Source organism: Ursus americanus, chromosome 26, assembly GCF_024610735.1.
Source record: "Ursus americanus isolate L20-20 chromosome 26, mUrsAme1.1.p, whole genome shotgun sequence".
NCBI lineage: Eukaryota > Metazoa > Chordata > Mammalia > Carnivora > Ursidae > Ursus > Ursus americanus.
Window position 1 is genome coordinate 43356682 of NC_142152.1, and position 22806 is coordinate 43379487.

Consider the following 22806-nt stretch of genomic DNA (forward strand, 5'->3'; position numbering starts at 1 on the left):
TTGGTAGATACACGAACAGGTCGTGCATGGTGGCTGATGGTTGGATGAGAGGATGCTGAATGGTGGACTGTGGATGCTGGCCAGAAGCAGGCTGTTAGATAAGGGATGGTGGGTGTTAGATGCTGGATGGAAGAAGGGTGGGGAGTTGTGTGGCTCAGAGGCTATGCACCTCGGCCTCAGGCATCCGGTCTGTACACCCGGCTGAATGAAACGGTCCCAGGACTCTTCAGTTCCTTTTTGGGAGTGGGATTGGGGGTGAAGATGAGAGGGAAGCAGTGCGGGGACACACCCCCGCCCCCACCACGTTGGCCATCCCACTTGTTTTTCTTCTCTTCACTCCTTCAAACTGCAGAGTGTCCTCTTTCCATGTATCTGGCCCCACTGAATTCTCACCCCCCCCCAATTCCTGAACCTCAAACCTGAGGCTTGGGGTCTCATGTGACCAGGATCAGGTGCTGGGGGGTGCGGTTTTGTCCGAGGGAGGATGCGGTCGACGCGCTGTGTGAATGAGGGGCCGGTGCGCACGTGTGGGCGGAGAGTGCCCGGGAGGGGGGCGGGAGCCAGGGAGGGCAAACCCAGGCTGGCAGCTCTGAGCGGAGCCGGAGACCCGGCGCGAGCATCCAGCGCTGGAGGGTGAGTGTGAGCGAGGCGCAGGGGGCGCCACCTCCCCACCCCAGTCCCAGCCCTCGCCCTGGTGCGCCTGGCTGGGAGGGGAGAAAGGGGGGGAGTTTGGGGGGCTTTGGAGTCGGAGCGCTCCCGGGAAAGAGGAAGGAGTGGGGGCCGCGCTCAGCTCCCAGCTGCTGGATGCTGGGCTTTGGGCGAGAACAGAGCTCCTGGGGGCTGTGCGCAGCTACACCTGGCCTGCCCACCTGGGTGCCTGCGGCCGTGTGCGTGTTGGGAGTCCTTGATGCGCGAATGCTGCAGCTGGCGCTGGACAGCCGGGAGGCAGCTGGTAGAGACTTGCTGTCTGCTTGCCTGGCCCCTGGTTTGGCCCAAGATGACAGCTCTGTCATCTGTCTCTCTCATCTCTCTTTCTCTGTCCATCGGTCTGTCTTCCTCTATCTGTATGGGCCCCCTGGCTCTGTTTCCCTCTTCTCTCTCCAGTCCTATCACCTCTACTTTGTCTCTGTGGCTAGCTGGTTTTTCTGCCTTCCCTCTGAGCTCTTTCTCGAATCTGTGCGGATCTCTGAGTCCAGTCTCTTGGTCTCTGCCCTGGCTGCCCTGGGCTCCAGCTGAGGGATGGGATTCCAGGAGGAGCTCATGCGGAAGGACTGACGTGGGAGCATAGGCTGGGAGAGGGAGGGTAGGGGCTGGCTCTCTTGGGCTCTGGGATTGGGTGGAGCCATATGGCCCCCTCCCAGGCCTCTCTGGGTCTCAGTGGGACCTGAACCAAACTGAGCTGGGTGTCCAGTAAAAGAAAGCTCATATCGCAGAATAGCAACCCTCCCCTCTGCTGGGTGCCCACAGGAGCCCTCCTCCACAACCAGCAAGGCTTCACAGGTATCCCATCCCCCAGCTTGCTGCTGGCCCTCTTCCCAGTTCCCTCCCAGCACTCCTGCCCCTTGCCTGCAGCCCTCTGTGGCCTCCCAGCCAGACACCCCCCCCCCATTTCTGCTTCTGGCCAAGTACAGGTGGAGAGTCTGAGGCTGGTGCCTATCTTCCCAGAGCTCTTACTGTGCTATCTCTGGCTGGGCTCCCTTGCCCTTGTGCTGGCCCGAGTGAGCATGGCCAAGTGCAGGCAGGATGCGGGTTTCCTTTTGGCTGTGGGTATCGAGGGCCCGGCCCTGAATGGGTATGGGGTGTCCGTTCTCCGAGAGGACCTGGCCACCTTTGCCTCTGGCTGACTTGAACTTGAGTCCTGCTGCTCCCAGCCTCCTGGCTCTGAAACTCGTTTGGGTCACCTGATCTCTGTGCCCCGCCTAGCTGTTCCCTGTCTCAGAACATCTTCTCTCCTCCCCACTGGCCAGGCTGCCTCCTGCTCATCCCTCAGGCCTCAGATCATCTGACCCTCTTCAAGGAAGCCTTCATGGGTCTCAAGGCTAAGTCGGCTTCTCCTGCTCTGTCCCTGCCTCTCCACAACCCTGGGCATGTTGGGTGGTGCCTGTCTCGTTTCCCCTCCAATGGTGGGCTTGGGCAGGGAACAGTGGTGCGAGAAGTCCAGCTGAAGCAGGGGGCAATGGGCCCAGGGTGGGGTGGGTGTAGGCTGGAGCAGTCGGAAGCTTCCAGGAGAAGAATGGACTCCAGTATTTATCCCACGGCAGACACCTCATTTCTCCCCCGTCTTTGCGCACCCCGACAGTGACAACAGCATGACCGCCCCCGGGCCTGCCATGCCAGAGCTAAGCCCAGCTGAGGAGGCTGGAGGCCCAGCAGGAAAGGTATGTAGTTGGGGCCCTGGGGTCTGCCAGCCATGGGGGACAGGAGAAAGCCAGTCTCAAGCCCTGGCCCATGATTTAAGGCACACCTCAGTTTACCCATCTGTGTGAGAGAGATGGTTGCTCCTCTCTGGAAGTCTGGTGCATAAAGCAATTGAAGGCCGAGCCTCCCGGGCTCACTCAGCACCACTCCTGGACCTCGAGGACTCTAGGGTTTGGTCCCCAAAGCAGTTTGCTCTCTGCTGGGTGAGGCAATGCCAGAGTCCCCTGCCTTGGTCCCCTAGTTTTCGGAGGCTGTGTTGATTCAGCCAAAAGTGAAATCCCCACACGAGGGGTGCAGTCTTGATGTTCTGCGTTCTAGAGTTGGGACAGTGTCATTGTTGGCACTGCTGGAAGGCAGTGGGGCTAGAGAAGGGAACCAACCCAGAGTCACACGGGGCCAGCCTCCCTGGCTGGATGGACACCAAGCCTTAGACCTCCAAGCACTGCTGGCCTGGACTTCCCTCATCCCAGTGGCACACTTTGGGCCAAGGGCACCCCGGGTAGGGGTCAGTGGGCCTTCTGGAGGATAGGAAGAACAGCAGGGGGGGAGGGATTCCTGGAGGACCGGCCATGCTAGTGGGAGGAGCTGGGACAGTCCAGTCGCTGGGTCACAGCCAGGTCCCTGCTCTGCCGTTCCTCTGATTCCACAGATGTCTCGGCCCCATGAGGTCACCTGCGGTACTCGGTTAAAATGCCAATTCCTGGGCCCCCCACCCAGAGAGTCTGGGCTGGAGCCCGGGAATGTGCATTTAAACACGTGTTCAGATGGTTGGGCTGTGGTGGTTCAGAGCCATGTAGCAAAATCCTGCAGCCGCGTGCCTGCCTTTCCTCAAGGCCCTCAGGCCATTGGAGGAAGGGAGCCAGGCACCAAGCAACTCTCCTACATCAGACTGGGGGGCTGGGGAGCTCCAGGAAGGGGGACCTGCCGGAGCAAAGACACGGAGGGACAGAGGGACAGAGGGACAAGGGACAGTGCGGGTGTCAGCAGCTGTGGCATCAGAGCCAGAGGGCTGTGCGGGAGCCGGGCAACTCGGGCCTCTACCTTGGAAGGCCTTGAATGGGAGGCGGAGATGCTGAGGGCACCGGGAGGGCTTGGGGAGGCAGCCCCCTCACGCTCTTGTGGGCACCGAACAATGAGCCCAGAGCAAGCCCAGAGAACCTCCGGTTGCCATGGTAACAGCTTCCCAGCTCCTCTGAGCTGGGGAGGAGACTAAGGGCCCTGCAGGGAAGACCCCAGGAAGGGGCTGCGCAGGATACAGGAGGCAGCTGTGGACGCACAGAAGCCCTGGGCTCACGCACCATGTGGCTTTGGCTTCTCTGGCCTCAGTCTCCTGTCTGTGAAATGGGCCTAAGGGCTGAGCCCAGATGGATCCTTCGGTGCCCCAGGTGCTGAGTGTTCCAGCCCCAGTGGTGGCTGGGGGAGGTGCCGGCACCTGCACAACCACACACACATGCGCATGCACACATACATGCACACGCACGCACACACACGTGCACACACGTGAAGCTTGGGCAGGGAGGGCCCCTGATCTTCCCAGTGAACAGACTGCAGGATGGGTGTGGGAGGGTGGGAGGGAGCAGGGAGCCCAGGGCTCGGCGCGCCCTGACTGCTGCCCACCCTCCCTGCAGGCCACGGCAGGTGCCCGGGAGAAGGGCCCTGGGCGGGGCCGGTGGCTGCCCGCAATCGTGGTAGAGTCCAGTGAGGTGGGCTCTGTGGAGAGTGGGGAGCTGCGTTGGCCCCCAGAGGCCTCCCTGAGGGGGTCAGCCCAGAGCCAGGTCGCTGCTGGTGAGTGAGGGGCTGCCTGTGGGGGTGCCAAGAGAAAGGAGTCAGAGGCAGGGGCTCCTCCTGCCTGCTCCTGCAAACAGGGCCCTCCACCCCTCCAGCCCGTGCACACCATCGCCCCCATTTGCCCATTCTCTGAGCCTCCGCGGGGGCCCTGGGAGCCTCCTGGGCTTGACCCTCTCTTTGTCCAATTCCCCCTCCCACCTGCACCCGAGGACCCCATCCGCTGTGGTGGTCCCAGGCCTGGCCTGCGAAAGGCGCCCAGTAAGGGTCTGCTGGACATGGGACTACGCGCTCCCATTCAGTCCAGCTCCTCTTCTCCTCTCCCTCCTGATTCATTGCCTTTGGGGCAAGGGTGCATTCAGCGGGCCTGAAGAAGGTGAGGGGATGGTGCTGAGCAGGCCTGGCTCGGGTGCCCGTGAGGTGGGGAGACTCGCCCGCCTGGGCTCAGGCTCCTGTGCTGGCCGTAGGTGCCTGGCTGAAGGCCAAGGGGCTGCCAGAGCCAAGGAAGCTTCTGGGGGGAGAAGGATGTGTGGGCAGGAGAGGGGTGTTCCAGGGGCCAGGTGTGAGGCACAGGAGAGACAGCAGGCTGGACGATGGGAGCCTCTGTGCAGGGCACGTGAGGGGTGAGCTGTGCCCTGGGAAGTTTCGTGCCCTGGGGAGTCTTTCCCTTGAAGAAGAAATGAATTTGGCCTCAGGCGGGGCTGCCTAGCACCCTGCCTGCCCTCTCCCCCTCCTCAGATGTCAGCCCCCAGCAGCTTGGGCCCAGAAGGGGCCTATCCGGGCCATAACCTCCACCTTTCCCCAAAGCCCCCTCAGCCTCCATCAGATTCCATCCAGGGCCCAGAGCGGCACCAGAGACCACCCCTTGGGTAACCACTGGAACTTGGGCCCTGGGGTGGGTCTCCAGGTCTGCCCCTGACTTCCCCTCAATCTGCCACCTCCTCGCTCTGGGGAGATGTGCCAGGCGAGGGAGTGCTCCTGCTCCGGGTCTTGACTGCCCTGCCCGGCTGAAGCACCCCCCCCCCCACTGCCCATTTCCTTGCAAGCCTATCAGAAATGCAGCCCCACCGACACAGAGACCTTTATGTTTCTGCAGCCCCCTCACCAAGGGAAGCACCAGGGAAGGCTCTGGATGACACTGGCAGTGAGCGTGCCAGCTGCAAGGACCAGGCCCCCCAGGCCTCGCAGTGAGAGGACAGGGACACTGTCAGATTCTGTGGTGCGGGGGGGAGGGTACCCTGCAAACCCTGCCCCTGCTCGCTGACCGCTGAGGGGCCTTGGCTCCGGGGTGGCTGGGCTGACGCTTGGAGCGGGGAGAACCGGCCAGCGCCTCCTTCCTCACGGGGTCTGGATCACACCCTCCTTGTCCTGAGGTTTGAAATAAAGGCCCTTCCTGGTGGCTGGTGAGCACGTTTGCTAGGGACTCAAGGGGCTGGGGCCAGTTTTGGTTTTGCCATGGCCTTCCAGACAAGGGCCTTGGCTCAGAGCCCAAGCTGACCAGGCCAGAGTGCCAAGTGAGTGACCACTCGGGTGTTCTACACTGGGAGTAGGGGGTGGTGCGTGGGGCCGTCCAGGGGCTGTAGGGTTTGCTTCTCTGATGCCTCTGCCTGGGGCCTTCTGCTCTGCTTGGCCTCAGCCGGGACCACCCAAGGCAGGCCACCTTCCTCCAGGTGGCCCTCCCACCTCTCCTTGGGGCCTCCAGCTCTGGCTGGACTTCGAGGGCAAGATTCCTTCCTGTCGCACCCCTCCTCCCTGGGAGCATAGGGCACAGGAATGGTCCATGGGATGGGGTGTCCTATTCCAGGCTGGATCTCGTTAAATCCTTGCAAAAGTCCCACTTTGCAGATGAACACACTGAGGTGTGACAAGGTGCCCACGGCTCCTCCCAGCCCCAGCTATGACGGGAACCCTGGGGCTGGGCGGGGAGGCACCTCTTCCTGTCCATGTGAGGGTCCTATCCCTCCATGTGGTCCAGTGACATTGTCTCTTGGCTCTGTCCCTCTGTACAAGGGGAGCCCTCCTGGCTGGTTGGGGTTAGCATGGGGAGCAGAAACCCTATCACTGCCTGGGTTCAGGTGTGCCGCCCTCCCTCCCATCCTCCCATCCTGGTCCCCTGCCCGTGGCTAGCTTGACCCAGGCCAGAGGAAGCTCACGGCCTGGCAGGAGGCAGCCCTGCATAAATATTAGCTCGACAAAGTCCTCGGGCCCAGGCAGGATAGGACAGGACCCTGGTGAGCTTGGAGGGGCAGGCGGGAGACACAGGCCCCTCTGTTCTTTCCTGAAGGCCTTGCTAACCTCTAAAAATAACCCACCCCCAATTGCAGGAGAGGTGGGAGGCGGAGGTGTGGAAGTTTGCCTGACAGCCTGTTTTAATTTTAACCCCGTGGCCCCATGGGCCACGTCCACAGTCCCAGATGTCTCCGTGGTCCCCCTGGGTCTCTAGCTTAGGAGAGGCATTGGACTGTCCTTCCAAGCCCTTCCTGTCCTCCTCCTCCAGCCCTCCTGTGGTCCCACAGGGACATGGGAGCGGGCAGACATTTCACAGGAAGCACGCCAGGACTTGCTGACTGACACACGGGACATGGGGTGAGGGATTTGAGCAAACAGGGGTGATTTCCGTATTTCTGGTCCGGAATGTGGGGTGGGCCAGGGTGTCATTTACTGAGATTTCATCATAGCCCCTCCCAGGCACAGTGTTACACCCATTTATATACGACTTTCGCAAGGTCCCACAGCAGACAAATAGCTGAGCTGGGGCAGAGTCCAGGTCCCCCTGAGACCCAGGCCTGAGTGGTACCCGCAATACCGCCCTAGAGCTCATCTACCAGAGCAGACCTTGAGTGGAGGTGACCCATAATTGGAGGTCCCAGGACCCCATCGTGCCCTATGAGCCTAGGGGTGGGGGAGTCAGACCCACCAAAGCAGTCCATTGGGGGCAGGACAGAGCATGTTTGCCCCACCGAGCACGGGCCCCTAGCCTGCAGGACCTGGTCCCTTGAAGACTGGCCCCCAGCCCACTCACCATCACTCGCGAGGGCTGGTGCCCGGGGTAACGGGGTAACGGTAGGGGGAGATGCCAAAAGTGAAGCCCCGTCCACCCGGTAGCCCCGCCCGTATTCCCTGAGGCCCCACCCCCCACACGCAGGTGCCTGCCACCTGGGGAAAGGGCCTTGGGAATCATCCTGTGGATCCCTCTGGCATGGGTTGGGGTCACTGCCTATTGCATGTCGGAGATGGACTTGGCAATATGAGCCTCGGAGAGAGAAGCGCCGTCCCCTGCCCCCACCCAAAGCCGGTTAGGGGCAGAGGCTGGAGCCCAGGCTTCCTGCTCTCCGACCGGTCTGTGTTTGGTTCTGGCCGCGGTGTGGGTGAAATTTGCCACCTCTGGCATCTGCATTCAGGGTGTGACAGCCTGGCTTCCCAGGAACCTCAGGACGGGCGAGCATCTGGTGGTGAGAGTTGCCTCCTGCCCTTCCCCACCTGGGAGCCAGGTGCTCTGCTGCCCGGGACCCATTTGATGCCAACAACACCTGCATTTTCTGGAGGAGTTCCCTGAAGCGCAGAGTCGCTCGTCACCAGTGCCCCTCCCAAGCTCCCGCAGCTCCCCATGGGGCAACTGGACTTGTCCTCTACTTGAGGTCCCCAGCTGTGCCTCCCCCTCCCACCTGCCCCCCCTTGCTCTGCCTTCTCCTGACCTCGGCCAGACCAGTCCTGTGCGGTCCCGTCAGAGCCCAGGCTCCTCTGAGACAAGGCCGGGACTTTTCCACAGGGATTCTACTGAGACAGTCGGGGAACCACGGCGTGGAGGCAGGATGAAGAACCAGCAGTGTCATGCCGAAAATGGACACAGGCTGGGGTGGGTGTGGGGCAGAGCTGGGACATGGGGAGAGGCCCGAGAGCAACTCCCCAGGCCCTGGGCACCATCGGCTTTCCAGGGACCATCTCTTGAGAGGAGGTGACCCTGACGTGCCCTGTGAACCGAGACCAGGAAGGTCAGACTAAGGAGGTCCTACAGAAAGACCCAGCCCTCAGAGACAGAACCCGGAGCTGGAGTCCTGGCCTCTGTCTCACCAGCTGTGTGGCCTTGAACAGGTTCCTACGCCTCTCTGAGTCGGTGTTCCAGTGCAATGAGTGCACAGAGGCCCGGGGACTCCCACCGAAGAGCCCCGGGCAGTCACCGCGGGGTGTCCCTTCTGTCTCTGGAGCTGTGCATTCCCCTCCCATCTCTTGGTTTCTGACTGCTGGAGACAATTGGGACAGGAGGCCAGCAAGCAGACCAGCCTGAGCTAGGGGGAAAGGCCCTTCCAGCCCTCAGGGCTTCAGCTGGGACTCTTGTGACCCTATTTCACAGAGGGGTACCCAGGGCTCAGGGGGCTAATGACTCAAGTGGGAAGCCAGAGGGCTTCCTGGAGGAGGTGCTGGCATCTCTGGGTCCAATCTGGCCTGTCTACAGATGGCAGTGGGGTGCTGCAGCCTCTCAGGTGCCTTCCAATCTATTATGGGCTGGATTTTGTCCTCAAAAAATTCTTACCTTGAATTCGTATCTCCCGGCAGTACCTCAGAAGGAGACTATATTTGGAGAGAGGGCCTTTAAGAAGGTGATGAAGTTAAAACGAGGCCATTAGGGTGAGTCCTAATCCTGTACGACTGGTGTTCTCATAAGCGCAGGAGACACACACAGAGACATGCACGGAGGGGCGACTGCGCGAGTACGCAGGGAGTGGATGGCATCTATCCGCCCAGGAGAGAGGTCTCAGGAGAAACCAGCTCTGCAGGCACCTGGATCTCAGATTTCCAGCCTCCAGAATTTGAGAAAATAAATGTCTGTTTATTGTTTGAGCCCCCCAGCCAGTGGTACTGTGTTCTGGCAGTCCCTGGACACTAAGGCACCAGCTTGTCCGCACCTGCCCTGCTCCGGCCCTGCCCCGCTGGCTCCAGCCTGCCTGCGACAGGCCTGGATCAGTCCTCCTTGGATTTTCCCTAAGTTTTTTCCGAGGTTGCCAGCAACGGAATCCCCCCCGTGAAGATGTGGGGCCTGCCTCTTCTGGGAAGTCTTGGCCCTCTCTACAAATCATCTCCGGCCTGACCCACTGTGGAGGAGGGCTTTGCTCTTGACTCCTCAGGGTCAGGCCCCAGCCACACCTTTGTGACCCCTGCCCAGAACGCCTCCTCCTCACCCCTGAGGGCAACCCTCCTCTCCTTTACCCCTCCCACGCCAGCTCCTAAAGCCCTCTGGCATGGGCTGTGCTTATGACATTCCCTTGGCTATCACTGTGACATCCTCCCTGAACCGCTCTCCCCCCACAGGGCCCCAGGGCCCACGTTTCTGTGCTTCTGGCTCTCGGTGCCAGGCAGGGGCTCTCAGGATGAGCTTGACACACAGGCCCTGGAGAGAGGGCTTCTTCTGGGCTGGGGTGCTGTGAGCTGGGTGTTCCCCGCCCCCCCCCCCCCCCGGCAGGCCAGCGCCTCTGGCCTCTGGCCTCAGCGTGACCACAGAAGGGGCTGGCGGCCACTGCAGTCCCTGCAGGGTCCCTCCCCCACTGCCTTGAGCTGTGAAGGGCTGCCCCTCCCCTGCCGTGCTCCCTGAAGTCGGAGCCATAGACTGCTAGGAATCAAAGGTTGGAGCGATAGTCTCTGGAATGGGAAGGGAGTGGGAGCACTTCTGAAAGTGAAACTGGAGTGGGGGTGGAGGGTGGGGCGGGGGGTGGGGCTGGTGGGCCCAGAGCGGCGCAGACCAGGCTGGGAAGTCCCAGCTGTTGGTCACTCACTCTGGCTGCTCCAGAGGCCTCACCACCGAGGCCCAGCTCTGGGCGCCTGGCTCAGCTGGCTTCTCCTGGCAGCCCTGTCCTGCCCGGGGCCCTGGGCTCTACCCACCCAGCAGGTATGTTTGGTGCAGGTGCAGCAGGAGGGCCGCGGGGATGTTGTGGGCGGTGGGCGGGGACTCAGGGGGCTGAGGACAGTTCCGGCTCTGCTAGTGGCTTTCTGGACCAAGGGCTTCAGCTCGAGCCAAGGCCAGAGTACCAGCTCAAACCACCGTGTGCATACACAAACACGCAGAACGTGGCTATGTGGACATAAAGACGTGCACACGGGCACAGACAGACACGCACGGGCTCACGGACGGAGCCGCTCCCAGGCCTCTGAGGCACACGAACAGGGAGACACACTCAGGTCAATGCAAGGCCCACAAAGGTGGTAACACACCCCCAGGCTTACCCTACATTAGATGGCTTATCTATTTCCCTGGGGTACCTGGCACGTACTGGCCAGGCCTGGCTGGGGGCTGAGTCAGGCCCACTCCCCGCCCTGGGGGGCCCGTGGTCAAGGCACAGATGCCCCTCAGTCTCGGGAGAAGGTGTGCCCAGGGCTGGAGCCAGGCCTGGCGCGGGAGGTGCATGCCGCGGCCCGGAAAGGCTGCTCAGTGTTGAGGCTCGCTGGGGCTGGCTGCTGGCAGAAAGCCTGTGTGGAGGGGTGGAGGAGAGGGGAGCTGGGTGTGGGGGGTGAGGAAGGGCCTCGAGTGCCCCCCTGTGGAGGAGTCGGCGTCTCCTGCGGGTGCTGGCAGTCCGGAGCGTCTTCCGTTCTGTCACTTCCGAGAAGAGGAGCACCTTTTTCGACAGGATTACTAATACACAGGAAAGCTCTTTTCTTTTTCTTTTTTTTTTTTTAAAGATTTAATTTATTTATTCGACAGAGATAGAGACAGTCAGCGAGAGAGGGAACACAAGCAGGGGGAGTGGGAGAGGAAGAAGCAGGCTCATAGCGGAAGAGCCTGATGTGGGGCTCGATCCTGTAACGCCAGGATCACGCCCTGAGCCGAAGGCAGACGCTTAACCGCTGTGCCACCCAGGCGCCCCAGGAAAGCTCTTTTCTAAGCAAATGATCATATTATCTAAGAATAATGACAGACTCACCAGGTCCTTCCCAATATTGAAACCTCATTTATTTTCTTGTCTTATTGCCTTAACTAATCCTTCAAATGTTGACTAGAATGGCAAGAACACACACTAGTCCCGAGCCGCCGGTGAGGCAGCCAGGGTCTCTGAACGTTCAGGGCGACGTGGCCAGAGGGCCAGAGAGAGAAAGAGCCAGAGAGAGTCCTCACAGGGATGGGGAGACAGGTACAGGGTGGCCAGTGGAGCCAGCAGGGCATCGAGTCCAGCAGATACCACTGTGGTGCCTGACCAGCCCAACCCAGGTGAGGGGCGACCCTGACCCTGATGGTCCACTCCTCCTCCAGGCTGGCTCTGGACTGATGGGGAGCGAGCTGATGGGCCAGTAAGGAAGAGCCCATGGCCACAGGGAGAGTCGAGCAGCACAGCCCAAGGACACCTTGGCGGGGGGGTCACCCATACCCCTGGGCCCTGAAATCCAGGTCAGACTTAGCAAAGATGGGGAGGCGGGGAGAGGGAGCAGCCTGAGAGGAAGCTGGGAGGCTGCACATTCCAGAGCCAGAGAGGCGCCCCGGGAGGCTGGATGGGGGCAGGTCAAGGGGGCCCAGAGGCGAGGCTGGAGGGAATTCTGTGGATGGGAAGGCTTGGGGTGCCAGACTCTGGGGAGCCATGGAAGGGTTTAAAGCAAGGGAATCACCTGGTTGACTTGTGCTATGGGAAGGTCAATAATGGCTTGGGAACTGTGGGAGCAAGGTCAAAGGGGGCAGGGAGAACAGCCGGGGGCCTCAACGGGCCTTCAGGGCAGGTCCAGCTCTGGATGAGGGTGGTTGAGCAGGCTAGGGGGCCGTCTGTTTGTGTAGCCTCACGTAAGACCCAAACTGCCAGCTGCCCCTCCTTCCCCCAGAATCTGCATCTTGGCCCCCCTCCTGGCATCTGGGAACTGCCCCCACTGTGGGCCCCTTGGCCAGGAGAAAGGGTTCCTTGGGCAGCAACCCTGGCTCACTGGAGCTGGGAGACGCGGGAACCCAGCCTCTGCTCCTGGGTCTGCACAGGCCTGGGTTGGTCGAGGCTCCCTGACCCCGAGCTGTGTGGCTGGAGGCAGGATCCTACCTCTTTTCTGAGCCTGTTTCCTCATCTATGAGATGAAGCGACACCCCACAACTTTGTTGTTATGGGGCTCTGATGTGTCCCAGGCCTGGGCTGGGCATACAGTAGGTACTTACTAAGTGTGAGCTCTCCCCATCCGAGACAGGGCCCACTTGACCTTCCCCACACGCCCCTGGTGAGGGCGCTTCAAGCAAATCTGTGCAGAGCCCAGGCACCTCGGACTCTGGACTCCGCTGGTTGCTGAGGGGCACGAGGGAGAGGGGAGTTGGGGGTGGGGAGGGCGGAAAGCTCTTGGGCCAATGTTCCCTGCATGTGCGGGTCAGTCCGAGTGGGGGCAGGGTCCCCGAGTCCCAATGCCCAGGAGAGGATGATGACCTGTGACCTGGGCAGGGCTGATAAGAACCCATCAATCACCTGGGCCTGCCTCTCCCTCAGCAGGGCCTCTCTCCAGCTGTTAGGAGGCCTCTGGGAAGAGGAAGGGAGGCCTCCACTGACCACCTGCGTGTCTGACCCCCAGAGGGCATTGGGGGTGGGTGAGGGTCTGGGCCCTGCCCATCCCAGTGTTATCCCACCCAAGGCAAATGGGGGCCTAGGGAGAGGTGTTCCTCCCCGATGTCACCCAAGGGTCAGGTGACAGCCTGATCTTTGTCCTAGGGGTGGGGGAGCCTGGGGATGGGCTGGGGGCTCTGGCCTCTGGTTGGTCAGCGACTTCAGTAGGTCCAGCCCTCCTTTTGGCCAGCTTCTCCAAGGCTAAAGTAAGATCTTGCTGGTCTAAGACAGCCCACCCGCCCCCGAAACACCCTCACAGAGGGGTGGGTGGGAGGTCCCGGCAGGCTGAGGGATCTCTCTCCTCTCTCCCACCTCAGCGTAACCTAAAGCCAGAAAATCAAACACAGGCCAGGCTGTGCTGGAAGGGAGTGTGGGTACAGCCCAGAGAGGGCCTGGAGCCCAGGGTGGGTCAGGGGCAGCGCCTGCTTTGCACCCCTATGCCCTAGGGATCCCCTCGGCAACCCCTCTAGGGGAGGGGTTGGAGCACACCAGGGCTGGGTGGGGAGGAGAAGCTATGGGTGAGTACTGCCTTGGGGACCTCCAGCCCCAGGTCAAATATAGACCTGTGGTCCCTCCCAGCACTCCCCCTACAGTGCTGCAAGGCCGGATAGCCAGATAAGCCTTGGAGGCAGCCAGGGGTGGCCACAGACCTCAGGCCTGACCCCGTCTCCCTCCAGTTCTGAGCTACCCAGAGAAGGAGGTGGCCTCTTACAGGGGTCCCTGAGCTCCCCTTTGAGCAGAAGCAGTTAGGCCCGATGGGCTGAATGGGGGTGAGCTGAGGGCTTTGGTGGGGGGAGAGCAGTAAAGGCTAGGAGGTGGGGGAGAGTGGGCATTTTAGGCCTCAGGACCTAACGTCCAGGAAATCCTGGATGTGGTTGCTGGGCCCACCCCCGGGGACTGTAGGCTGTGGCTTGGGCTGTGCCCCAGAACCTGCAAATTCAACTCTCCTCTCCAGCTCTGACGGGAGGGTCTGCCTGGCAGAGGCAGGGAGGTGGGTACCTGGGGGGTACTCTGGGGAAGGTGGTGTCAGGGAAGTTTTCCAGAAGGAAGCAGCTGTCTGCCTCTCAGTGCCAGCTGCAGCCTGCCACAGACAGCTCTGGCCGCCACAGCTGCCTGGTGCTGGCCTGGGGGTCGTCTCCTGGGAGAAGCTTCACTGACCAAGCCCAGCCACGGCTCTGTCAGGCCTCACAGGGTTCTCACGGGGTTTCTGTGCCCATTCCCCAGGGCCGGCCACCACCGCCCCCCACCCCAGGCCACCCGAGCCTCCTTTTCATCTCCAGCTTTTCTGCTACCAAGATGTCACTGGCACGGACAGTGACCTCTGGGCCGGAGCCACACAGCCCCGAGGAGCCTGCAAAGCTGCAGACCCCACCAGTGCGGGGTACTTGGCGGGCAAGCAGTGAGGGTGCGGCCAGCACCCACCGCGAGGACACTCGGCCCGGCCTGGGTACCCTTCGGCGGGCCTTCTCCCGGACAAGCCAGCGGCCCTCAGGCCAGGTCCCCGAGGAGGACCTGGGCCTGTTCCAGCGCGGGTCCCACTTCCTGTTCCGGTCCTTACGGCGGGCCAAGGATAATGGCTCCACTGCTGACCAGTCCCATGCCACTGAGGTGCCAGGGGTGACCCATGGCCCAGAAGTGCCCTCTAGGGTCATGGATGGTCGAAGCCGGCAGTCCTCCGCTGGGGTGGGGCGTAAGGAACTGGAACCCGAGGCAGGTGAGAGCTTCACGAACAGTACTGAGCATGGGGGAAAAGAGGCCAGGGGGGAGCAGCTGGGCGGGGGCTTCCTGACAGGCTGTCCTCCCCAGCCCCCCAGACACCGCCCTGCACGATTGTGTTTTACATTCTCCCAGCATTTCAACCAGGGCAGCGTCCACTGGGCAGCTCAGACAGGTGAGTCAGCAAAGCGAGGCTCGGAGAGGTTAAGTGACTTGCCTCCAGTCTCACAGCCAGGAAGTGGAGAAATGGGATTTGAACCCAGACCTGTACGACTCCAGAACCCTCACCTCTCCACAGCCTTCCACAGCCTGGCTCCTGGCCAAACCAGAGGGACGGACAAGGCCCTGGCCCTCTCAGGTGCCAGGGTCCCAGAGGGTGCAGGGCAGCCATGAGCCCGCAGGGGAGGTCCTGGGGGCTGCCAGGGCAGGACACACGGGAGCTGGGCCCAAAGGCGCTGAGGCCGTACCCCTCACGGCCGCCTTCCTCGCCTGTCCTCGCAAAAGGCAAATCTGTGGCCGACCTCATCACCGAGCGGCACCTGCTGGCGGCCTTCCAACAGCTGCGGCAGCTGGAGGTGCGGCTGGTGGCCGAGAAAGCCTCGCACACCTTCGAGAAGGACCCCACCGGCTTCGCGCGGCGCGCCATGGACCTGTGTCTGCACTATGACGGGCTGGCGGCCGAGATCGGCGCCATCGTGCGCGAAACGCTGGGCCCCGACGGCGTGGACGCGGCCGCGCTCGGGGAGCTGGGCCGCGTGGTGCGCGCGGAGGAGGAGGCGCACCCAGCGCCCCCCGCCGACGGCGACTTCTTGCTCACCCCGCGCCGCTGGCGCCAGCACTGGGAGGACGCGGTGAGGCGGAGCGCGCAGGAGCGCGTGCAGCAGGCGGGCGCTGGGGAGGCTCCGGGGGCAGCCGAGGCCGAGGCCGAGGGCGCGTCGGGCCTGGCCCGGCTTCTGGCCGAGCTCGGCGGCTTGGTGCGCAGCGACCTGCACAAGGTGCGGCAGGAGGTGCAGCCGGCTTACTCGGCCGCCGGCTTCCCGGCGTGGGAGGCCTACCTGCGCGCCTTCCACGGCGCGGTGGCCCAGCGCCTCCAGGAGCTCGCCCAGGACGCCCGGGGCTGCGAGCAGCTCTATGTCCTGCTGGACTGGGCGGCCAATGTCTACGGCAGGTGAGGCCCCAACCAGACCACCACCAGGGGCCAGGAGGGGCTGGCCTTGCCCGCCCGGAGACATTTGGGAGCCTGCCTGGCTCTGAGAAGTAGGGGCACCTTTCTTCTTTCTTCCCTGGGAGAGGGCTGGTGTTGGGCGTCAGAGATCCAAGGGACTTTGACATTCCTTTCTTCTTGCTCTGGGCCATGGTACTCTCCCGCCAGGGTTTTCTTAAAGGGCCACGCGTGCCCCCGTGCCTGAGAGCAGGAAAGCCTCTGAGGGGAGTCCAGGGAGAGGGCCTATGCTAGGCGGCAGGGTGCCTGTGCACATTTACAAAAGGGCAGCCCTCCAGGCAGGACACGGCTGTGGCTCACAGACGCTGGGCACAGGTTGGATCTCACCCCCACTCTTCCCTTTGGACGGGCACCTAGGTACAGGGCAGGGCCTGTTGCCAGCTCCCACCCCAGCTCTGCGGTGTGGTGGGGTGGATTACCTTTGCTGCTGGGTACTCCTCAGCTCTGAAGGCCAGAGAGCAGGTGGGAAGAGGGTGACTAAACAATCCTGGGTTCATTAATTTGCTGTGTGGCCTCAGGCAGGTGTTCGTCACTTCTGGACCTCCCTGGTGTGGGCTGGAAAGCGGCACATCTCTGTGCCGTGTGGTGCTTTGTGATGGTGTTAGGCTTTAGCCAGGGGGAAATTGGGGCAGCTACTAGCGCATCGGAGCTCAGCCCCTACCCTGCTTTCCAGTCCTGACTTCCTGGGAGCCCCAGACCTGACTCTGTCCACAGAGCCACTACCCCCACTCCTGGCACCTGCCTTGTGGGCTCGCCTGCAGAATGACTACACCAGCTTCCTAGAGGTGAGGCCGGGGCAGGGCCAGGCCCGAGGGGCATGATCTGGGTTGAATGTGGCGGCCTCACTGTGGGAAGGTAGGGTGCCCGGAATCACCCTGGGTGTGTGGCCCTGGCTCAGGCCTGAGCCACTTCTTACCCTGCGGCCTTTGGCATGGCCTATGCCCCGGCAGGGTGGTGCTTTTCTCCGAGGGTGCATGACAGAGCTCAGGAGGTAGGGGAACTGGGACCTCCTTCTTGGGAGGGTCTCACTGTGCCCCTCTCCCCACCTCTCACAGGCCAAGATCACAAGCTGCTTCGATAGCATCCTGCAGCTAGAGCAGAGTCGTTGGGCAGACGCCAAGCCCCCCGATGTGCTACAGGGCCTCTACCACACGCCGCTGTCCATCGATGTCCACATGGTGAGCCTTGGGAGGAGGGATGTATATTTGGGCCTCTGGTGGTGTTTGGTCCCCCTCGAGGTGAAGACACCCAGTACTATACAGTCCCGTCCCAACCTCCCTTCCCCATTAGCCAAGAGCCTGAGGCCCCCCTGGAGTAGAATCAGGGACCGTGGGTCACATGCCAGCCTGGGAGCCCTGGGGCACAGCACCCAGCTTAGCCAGTGGCCCGTGGATGTGGGGAGTTGGGAGGAGCGGCTGGAAGCTGTAGCTGAGATGGTGAGACACAGCAGGGCAGGCTGGAGACGTCGCTGGGTCACAGGTGGGGGACAGGGGGCATCGGGATCTGGGCTCTGACGTGGGCTCAGGAGGTGGCATTTCTTGCAGCTCGTCGCTGAGCACGTGAAGGCGGCCGGTGCCATCTCCGCGGAACTGGAGGCCACCACCCTGCGCATCTGCACGCGGGCGCTAGGCCTCTTCCTGCCCAGGTGAGGGCACGTGTACCCCCGGGGAGGGGTGGGTGGAGTGGCCAAGGCCGTTGTCCCCAGGGGAGGGCCCAGCCTGTTTGCTCTGAGTCTGAGACCCGGGACAGGTGAGAGGGAGGAGCCTCGTTAGAAGGCCTGGGGGTCTGGGTGGGGACCTGAGCAGAGGGCTGACCCCAGGTCATAGCACCACCAGTAAGGTCCCTAAGGTCTCTGCATACTTCGCCCCCAGGTTTGAAAAGGCTTTTCTAGAGTCGAAGGCGGTGAACGAACCTTATCTGGGCGCCAATATCAACGCCTATGAGGAGCTCAGGTGGGTCTCCGGCTGCAGGGGAGGTGCCCGGCGTGGCCAGCAGGGGGCGCGCGAGCTCGGGGAACCTGGGCGTAGCAGGCTCCCGCTGGGGCAGCAAGCATGGGAGAAGAATCCAGACCCAGCGGTGGTGTTGGGGCCACTTCCCAGAAGGCCTCCATGGATGGCCCCCCTCTCCGCTCCCACCCCCGCTGTGAGGTCCTCCCTCCGCCCTTCAGAGCTGAGTTCCTGGAAGGGATGCAGGGAGATTCAACACTCAGCAGAGGCTGAGAAGTTCCAGCCTAACCCGAACCCGAACCCGAACCCTAACCCTTGGGCTCCTTTCTCTCCTCCCTTCATCCAAGTTAGCTATCTTCCTTCTCGGGGACACTCCCTTCTCCAGGAAGCCCTCCCTGACACTCCGTCCGCCCTGCCCACTACCTTGGGGGTGGCACCTGGGTCCCTCTGCCCCCAGAAGGCAGAGGCCCCCCTTTCTGCTGGCAGTGGCTGCCCCCCCTTCTGTGCCTTCAACACCAGGACCAGCTTCAGTGTCCCCCACATGTGGATGCACCAGCGGCTGTGGGCGTGGACGTTGAGCCACCCCGGCTGGGGTCGCATCCCAGCTCTGCCACCTGCTGTCGGTGTGCGGTGTGCGTTGAGATAAGTCACTTCCCTTTTCTGTGCCTCCTTTTGTCATCTGTGAAACAGAGATTGGAGCACCTGCTCCCGAGGGCTGCGTGGGGACTCAGCGCCTTAGAAGGATCATTTCATCTTCAGGGTTATTACCCCATGCAGCCCTGGGGGCCGCCCCTCACATTCTAGTCTAAGCGAATGGAGTTGCCATGGCACCTAGCCTCCATGGCTGCATGCAGGAACTCCTTCCACAGCCTGCTGCTCCTCACCCACTTCCTCCCCTGTCCTGGCCCTTCCCCCCTCCCCAGGACCAGTCTTCTGGCCAGGTTCCCAGGAACCTTTGAAGAGCTGGAGAAACCTCTAGCGGCTGCCACCTATACCTTCCAGAAGCGGCTGCTCCAGGGCCTGCAGTGTGATGTGCAAGTGAGTGGGACTTGTCTCCCCACTTTCCACACCCAGCAGGTGCTCCCTGTGCCCTGGAGCCCGGGGGCCAGTTCAGAGCATTCACATGTCCCCCTGAGTAGCTTCAGGGGTGGTACATTGGGGGGCGGGCAAGGGACCTGAGCTGAGCAGTGAGGTCAGGAGACGCCTCCTTACTTCAGTCTCCACCTCTCGGAGGAGGAACCAGGCCCCTCACCCAGCCCCTCAAGGCCTCCCCAGGCTCCCCTAAGCAAGGCCCACCTAGAGGCTCAAACTCAAACCCTGTCCACTGGAGCTCAGGGCCTGGAGGAGGCATTCCTGCCAAAGGCCTAGTGACGTTCATGGCCAAGAGAGGAGATGTTACCAGGGTGACTTCAGAAGGGAGTCAGCCCCTCCAGAATTTCTTCCTGGGGACAGGGTGTCCCTTGGCCCAAAACGCCCCTGTGGGGAGCCAGGCACTGGGCTCTAAGGAGAGGGTCTGGGGGGGTGGAGGATGCAGTTGGAAGACTCCTGTCCCCCTCTGCTCCCAGCCGCTTTTCAGGGTCCTGTGCACCAAGGCCTGGCTGACACAGGACGTGCTGCAGCCCCTCATGGACAAGGTGGTGGCCTTCGCCCGCCATCTGGAGCACGTGGCCCCACTGCGGGCGCAGGTATCTCAGGGGCACAGGGCTCTGGTGGAAACGCGCCCTGGGCTGGGGCCACCAGCTTGGACCCTGACCCTGCTGTCTGACCGCCCAGGAGACCCTGCAGGAGGTGCACCGGTACGTGGTCCGTGAATACCTGGCCCAGGTGTTGAGGCCGCGTGAGCGGTTCCGCGGTGAGGAGCGCATGACCAGCTCCCAGAAGATGGGCCTCGACGCCCAGGCCATTGGTGACACTTTCCAGGGCTTGGTAGGAGCATCAACTGAGGGCCCCCGTGCTCGCCTCCTCTAGGGCCTCCACCGGCACCCCCATTCTCGTTTTAGTGGCCTCTGTAAGCGCCCCCGCAGGGTGGGCTTTGCCAGAAGTGGTTCTCCTCGCTCTCCATCAACCAGGAGGGGGATTGGGAGTTCTGGCAGAGCGTGGTGAGGCCAGGTGGAGGCCATCTCCATATATTTGCATAGGGTTGGTGGGGTGAGGAGGGAAGGGGCGGGCCCCTGGGGGGCTTTTCCAGCACCCCGACCCAGCCTTTGGAGCTGAGGCACTTCCTCTATACACACACACAGCCCTTATCTGGGCTCTTGGTCCCCCACCTGCTGTAGGATTCCGGGCAGTACTTCCGGGCTGGAGTCTCAGTTTACCCATCTGAGCAGAGATGGGAAGACATCTCTGCACTGTATTGTGGGAAGGGAAGATGAATATTGGGCTGTGGCTGAGTCCACAACGCTGATGCCTGAGTCCCCTTCCACCACACATGCAGGAGGCAGTCACAGCGGGGACACGGTGGGGGCTGCGACTGGGTGGGGGAGGAGTGGTGGCTTGCGGTGCCCTAGTGGAGAAGTTGCAGGCACGGGAGGCAAGGAGGCTCCCAGGGGAGGTGGCACTTGTTTCCGTATCTCCGCAGGGCTCTGAGGCCACGTGGCTGGACCAGGCTATCCCGTGTGTGGCTGACATACTGGGCGAGACTTACAAGGAGGACATCCGGAGGCACCTGGAGACACTCATCGGGAGCTACCCTGACATCAGGTCCGTTACCCACCTGCTCCCTCACTGGGCGCGAGGACGGAACGCCGCCAGGCCCTGGGGGCAGAGGGGGGAGTCGGGGGATTGGTGCCTTCAGAGGGTCCCTGTGGCTCCAGGTGGGCAGGTGATGAACCACGGGGAGGCACAGATGGTTCTGGTGCAGAGGGGAGCTGCTGAGCAGGTGGGGTGGGCGCCCCCTGCAGGCTACTATGTGCAGGTGCGTAGGGAACTGGGGACCATGGCCCCGGGCAGGGGCGGGCCAGAGGAGCAAGGAGCAGGGGCTGCCCCTCCTTCAGAAGCTATTCTTGGCCATTTTTCTTCAGTGCGGAGGGGTGAGGAGGCCCCTCGAGCCGGGGGGGGGGGGGATGGCTGGGGTCTGGGCCCCTCCTTGGGCATCAGACCATGGAGACAAGTACCCATCCGCCAGTCTGAAGGGGAGGCGTGGTCCCCTCTGTGAGAAAGCCCTACTGGGAGCCCAGAGACTCCTGACACCCGGCCAGGAGGAAGGAGGCTTTGATCCCGGGGTGTGTGTTGGGGGGGAATGGTGAGTCATCGATTCCGTGGAAATTCCAGCCCGAATCTTTCCGTAGCCTTGGAGATTCCACGATGGGGAGGCCACAGAGAGCCCCCCTCAGGAAAGCTCTTTTCACCAGCCCGGACTGTCTCTGCCTTTGGCTGGAAACGACTACCCCCTCATGGTGCAGGGGGTTCCCCCCTGGTGCCTGGGGTTCCCCTACGCTCCAGATGCTGCTGGGCCATGGCAGCCTCCTCTCTCCCTGCCGCCTGCCTGTGGCTCCCCGCACAGTGCTTCAGGGAAGAGGCCTGGGACAGCTCCTGGCCTGGACCTGCTCCCCTTGAGGCCGTGTCACTCCTTCGCTCACTCTTCCACTGTTGCTTGAACCTCAGCTTAGACTGTTTTCCCTGATGGGCATGCCCCTTCCCCTCCCCACCCAGCTCAGCACCCTTGGAGCCCCAGCCACCCTGTCCAGGGGCACTGCTCCCCCTGGCCTCGGTCATTCTTGGCCTTTCTCAGGCCAGGCTGCAGGAATGCTGGGTGCCCCTGTACTTGAGCCCAGGGGTTCCCCTCACTCAGGGTTGGGACTGCCACCGGGGCTGTTGGGCCTGCAGCGCGGGGCGTGTCTTTGTAGGCGGGACCATGTGCGGGCCATCTTGGCGCTTCGCCGGCTGGGCCACCGGCGGAACCAGCGACTCCTGCAGCACGCGCGGGACCTGCTGCGGGCAGCGGCCAAGGCAGCGGGCTCTGGGGCTGCTGGGGGCCACGTGCTCTTCGAAGAGATCGAGGTGCCTACCTCCGTGGATGTGCTGCTGACCTGCATCTAATGCTCCTGGGTCTGGGGGTGCGGTGGGCCTCAGGTGGGGGCTGCACTAGCTGGAGGGCCAGCGCTGTCACCTGGGCATGAAGCCCCAAGCTGGGAGCCCAGAGAGGCACGCTCAGCCCTGCCCCAACCTGAAGCCCGCCCGTAAGGGCTCTCCGTGCTCAGCCAGGCCAGCTGCTCACCCGCAGAAGAAAAGAGGCATTTCAGGCATTTGTGGGGGAGTGTTCGGGGCGGCGGAGGTTCCTCTCGGTACTGCCCACCAGGGAAGGCCTCCCTGCCTAACTGTCCGGCACCACCCCCAGTCTGAATGTGAAGAACCGAGTATTTATTTTTAAAATAAAGGTGAATTAAATGGTGCCTCCCTAAAGAAGGGCGGGCCCGAGTTGGTGGGAGCAGAAGGTGTGGGTTCCCATGGAGCAAGGGGTCAGGATGGAAGGTTCTGTGGTGACTCCATTTGGTTGATGGCCCTTTCCTGCCCATTGTACAAATGGGGAGACTGAGGCAGGTCCAGAGCTGGGAAGGCCTGTGTCTGTGGCTGCAGAGAAAACAGTCTTTGACCCTGGGATCCTGGCCTCATGTGCAAATGAACCTCACCCAGCAGGGGTGGGCATTGTTCTGTCCTGTTCTAAACAGGCCTGGGCTCCTGGGAGACAAGAAAAGGCCAAGGCAGTTCTGCAGCCTGAAGTATTTGGGTTAGATGTGAGAGGGACTTCCCAGCAGGGCAAGTGTCACCGATGGAGTATGTGTGGGGGCTGCTGATCCTGCTGGTCTCAGCTCTGCAGGCAGGGTTGCAAAGAGATTGCTCCGGTGTGCACCTGTTACCCCTCCCCGCCCCCCTTCTCTCCCAGGAGGCTGGCACTGGGATTTGACTCCCGCCTCCTGGCAAGGCTACAGGGAAACTCACTTGCCTGGGCAGCCTCTAGCTTGCCAGGGAGCCTGAGCATTGAGATGGTGGGGGGACACTGAGACAGGCAGCCGGGAGTGCCTTCCCACCACCCTTCTGCGGCAGACCACCGTCACTCTGAGCCTGACCTTGACCACGGCAGTGGTGGGGGGCAAGTGACTGCAGGTGGGCCAAGGTTCTAAGAACCCAATGAAGTTGAGTCTCCTGAGCATGGGGCGATGGTCCAAACAGCCCG

General features: G+C 62.3%; 2 protein-coding genes across 4 annotated transcripts; both read left to right on the forward strand.

The window, feature by feature from the left end:
- Positions 1-2309: 2309 nt before the first annotated feature.
- LBHD2 (LBH domain containing 2) lies at positions 2310-5394 on the forward strand. Its single transcript, XM_087855940.1, has 3 exons — positions 2310-2378; positions 4047-4203; positions 5300-5394. Exons 1-3 carry the CDS (start codon positions 2310-2312, stop codon positions 5392-5394), a joined length of 321 nt encoding a protein of 106 aa, XP_087712066.1.
- A 4561-nt stretch (positions 5395-9955) lies between these two features.
- EXOC3L4 (exocyst complex component 3 like 4) lies at positions 9956-22536 on the forward strand. 3 transcript variants are annotated; one of them, XM_045777197.2, is made up of 12 exons: positions 9956-10084; positions 13974-14463; positions 14970-15633; positions 16361-16472; positions 16743-16865; positions 17232-17332; positions 17559-17639; positions 18557-18671; positions 19199-19318; positions 19407-19559; positions 20212-20333; positions 21479-22536. In XM_045777197.2, the coding sequence occupies exons 2-12, from the start codon at positions 14046-14048 to the stop codon at positions 21669-21671; spliced, it is 2202 nt and encodes a 733-aa protein (XP_045633153.1). In that variant the 5' UTR covers positions 9956-10084; positions 13974-14045; the 3' UTR covers positions 21672-22536. The 3 variants fall into 3 exon arrangements, with proteins under 3 accessions (XP_045633153.1, XP_087712365.1, XP_087712366.1); XM_087856239.1 differs by having other exon boundaries at positions 14030-14463; positions 21479-22535; XM_087856240.1 differs by lacking the exon at positions 21479-22536 and adding an exon at positions 20447-20681.
- Positions 22537-22806: the final 270 nt, after the last annotated feature.

Coding starts and splice junctions, on each gene's coding strand:
- LBHD2 (XM_087855940.1), top strand. CDS start 2,310: ATGACCGCCCCCGGGCCTGCCATGCCAGAGCTAAGCCCAGCTGAGGAG. Junction 2,379..4,046: donor CTGGAGGCCCAGCAGGAAAG/GTATGTAGTTGG, acceptor CCCTCCCTGCAG/GCCACGGCAGGTGCCCGGGA. Junction 4,204..5,299: donor CCAGAGCCAGGTCGCTGCTG/GTGAGTGAGGGG, acceptor ATGTTTCTGCAG/CCCCCTCACCAAGGGAAGCA.
- EXOC3L4 (XM_045777197.2), top strand. CDS start 14,046: ATGTCACTGGCACGGACAGTGACCTCTGGGCCGGAGCCACACAGCCCC. Junction 16,473..16,742: donor ACTACACCAGCTTCCTAGAG/GTGAGGCCGGGG, acceptor CACCTCTCACAG/GCCAAGATCACAAGCTGCTT. Junction 19,319..19,406: donor TGGCCCCACTGCGGGCGCAG/GTATCTCAGGGG, acceptor CTGACCGCCCAG/GAGACCCTGCAGGAGGTGCA.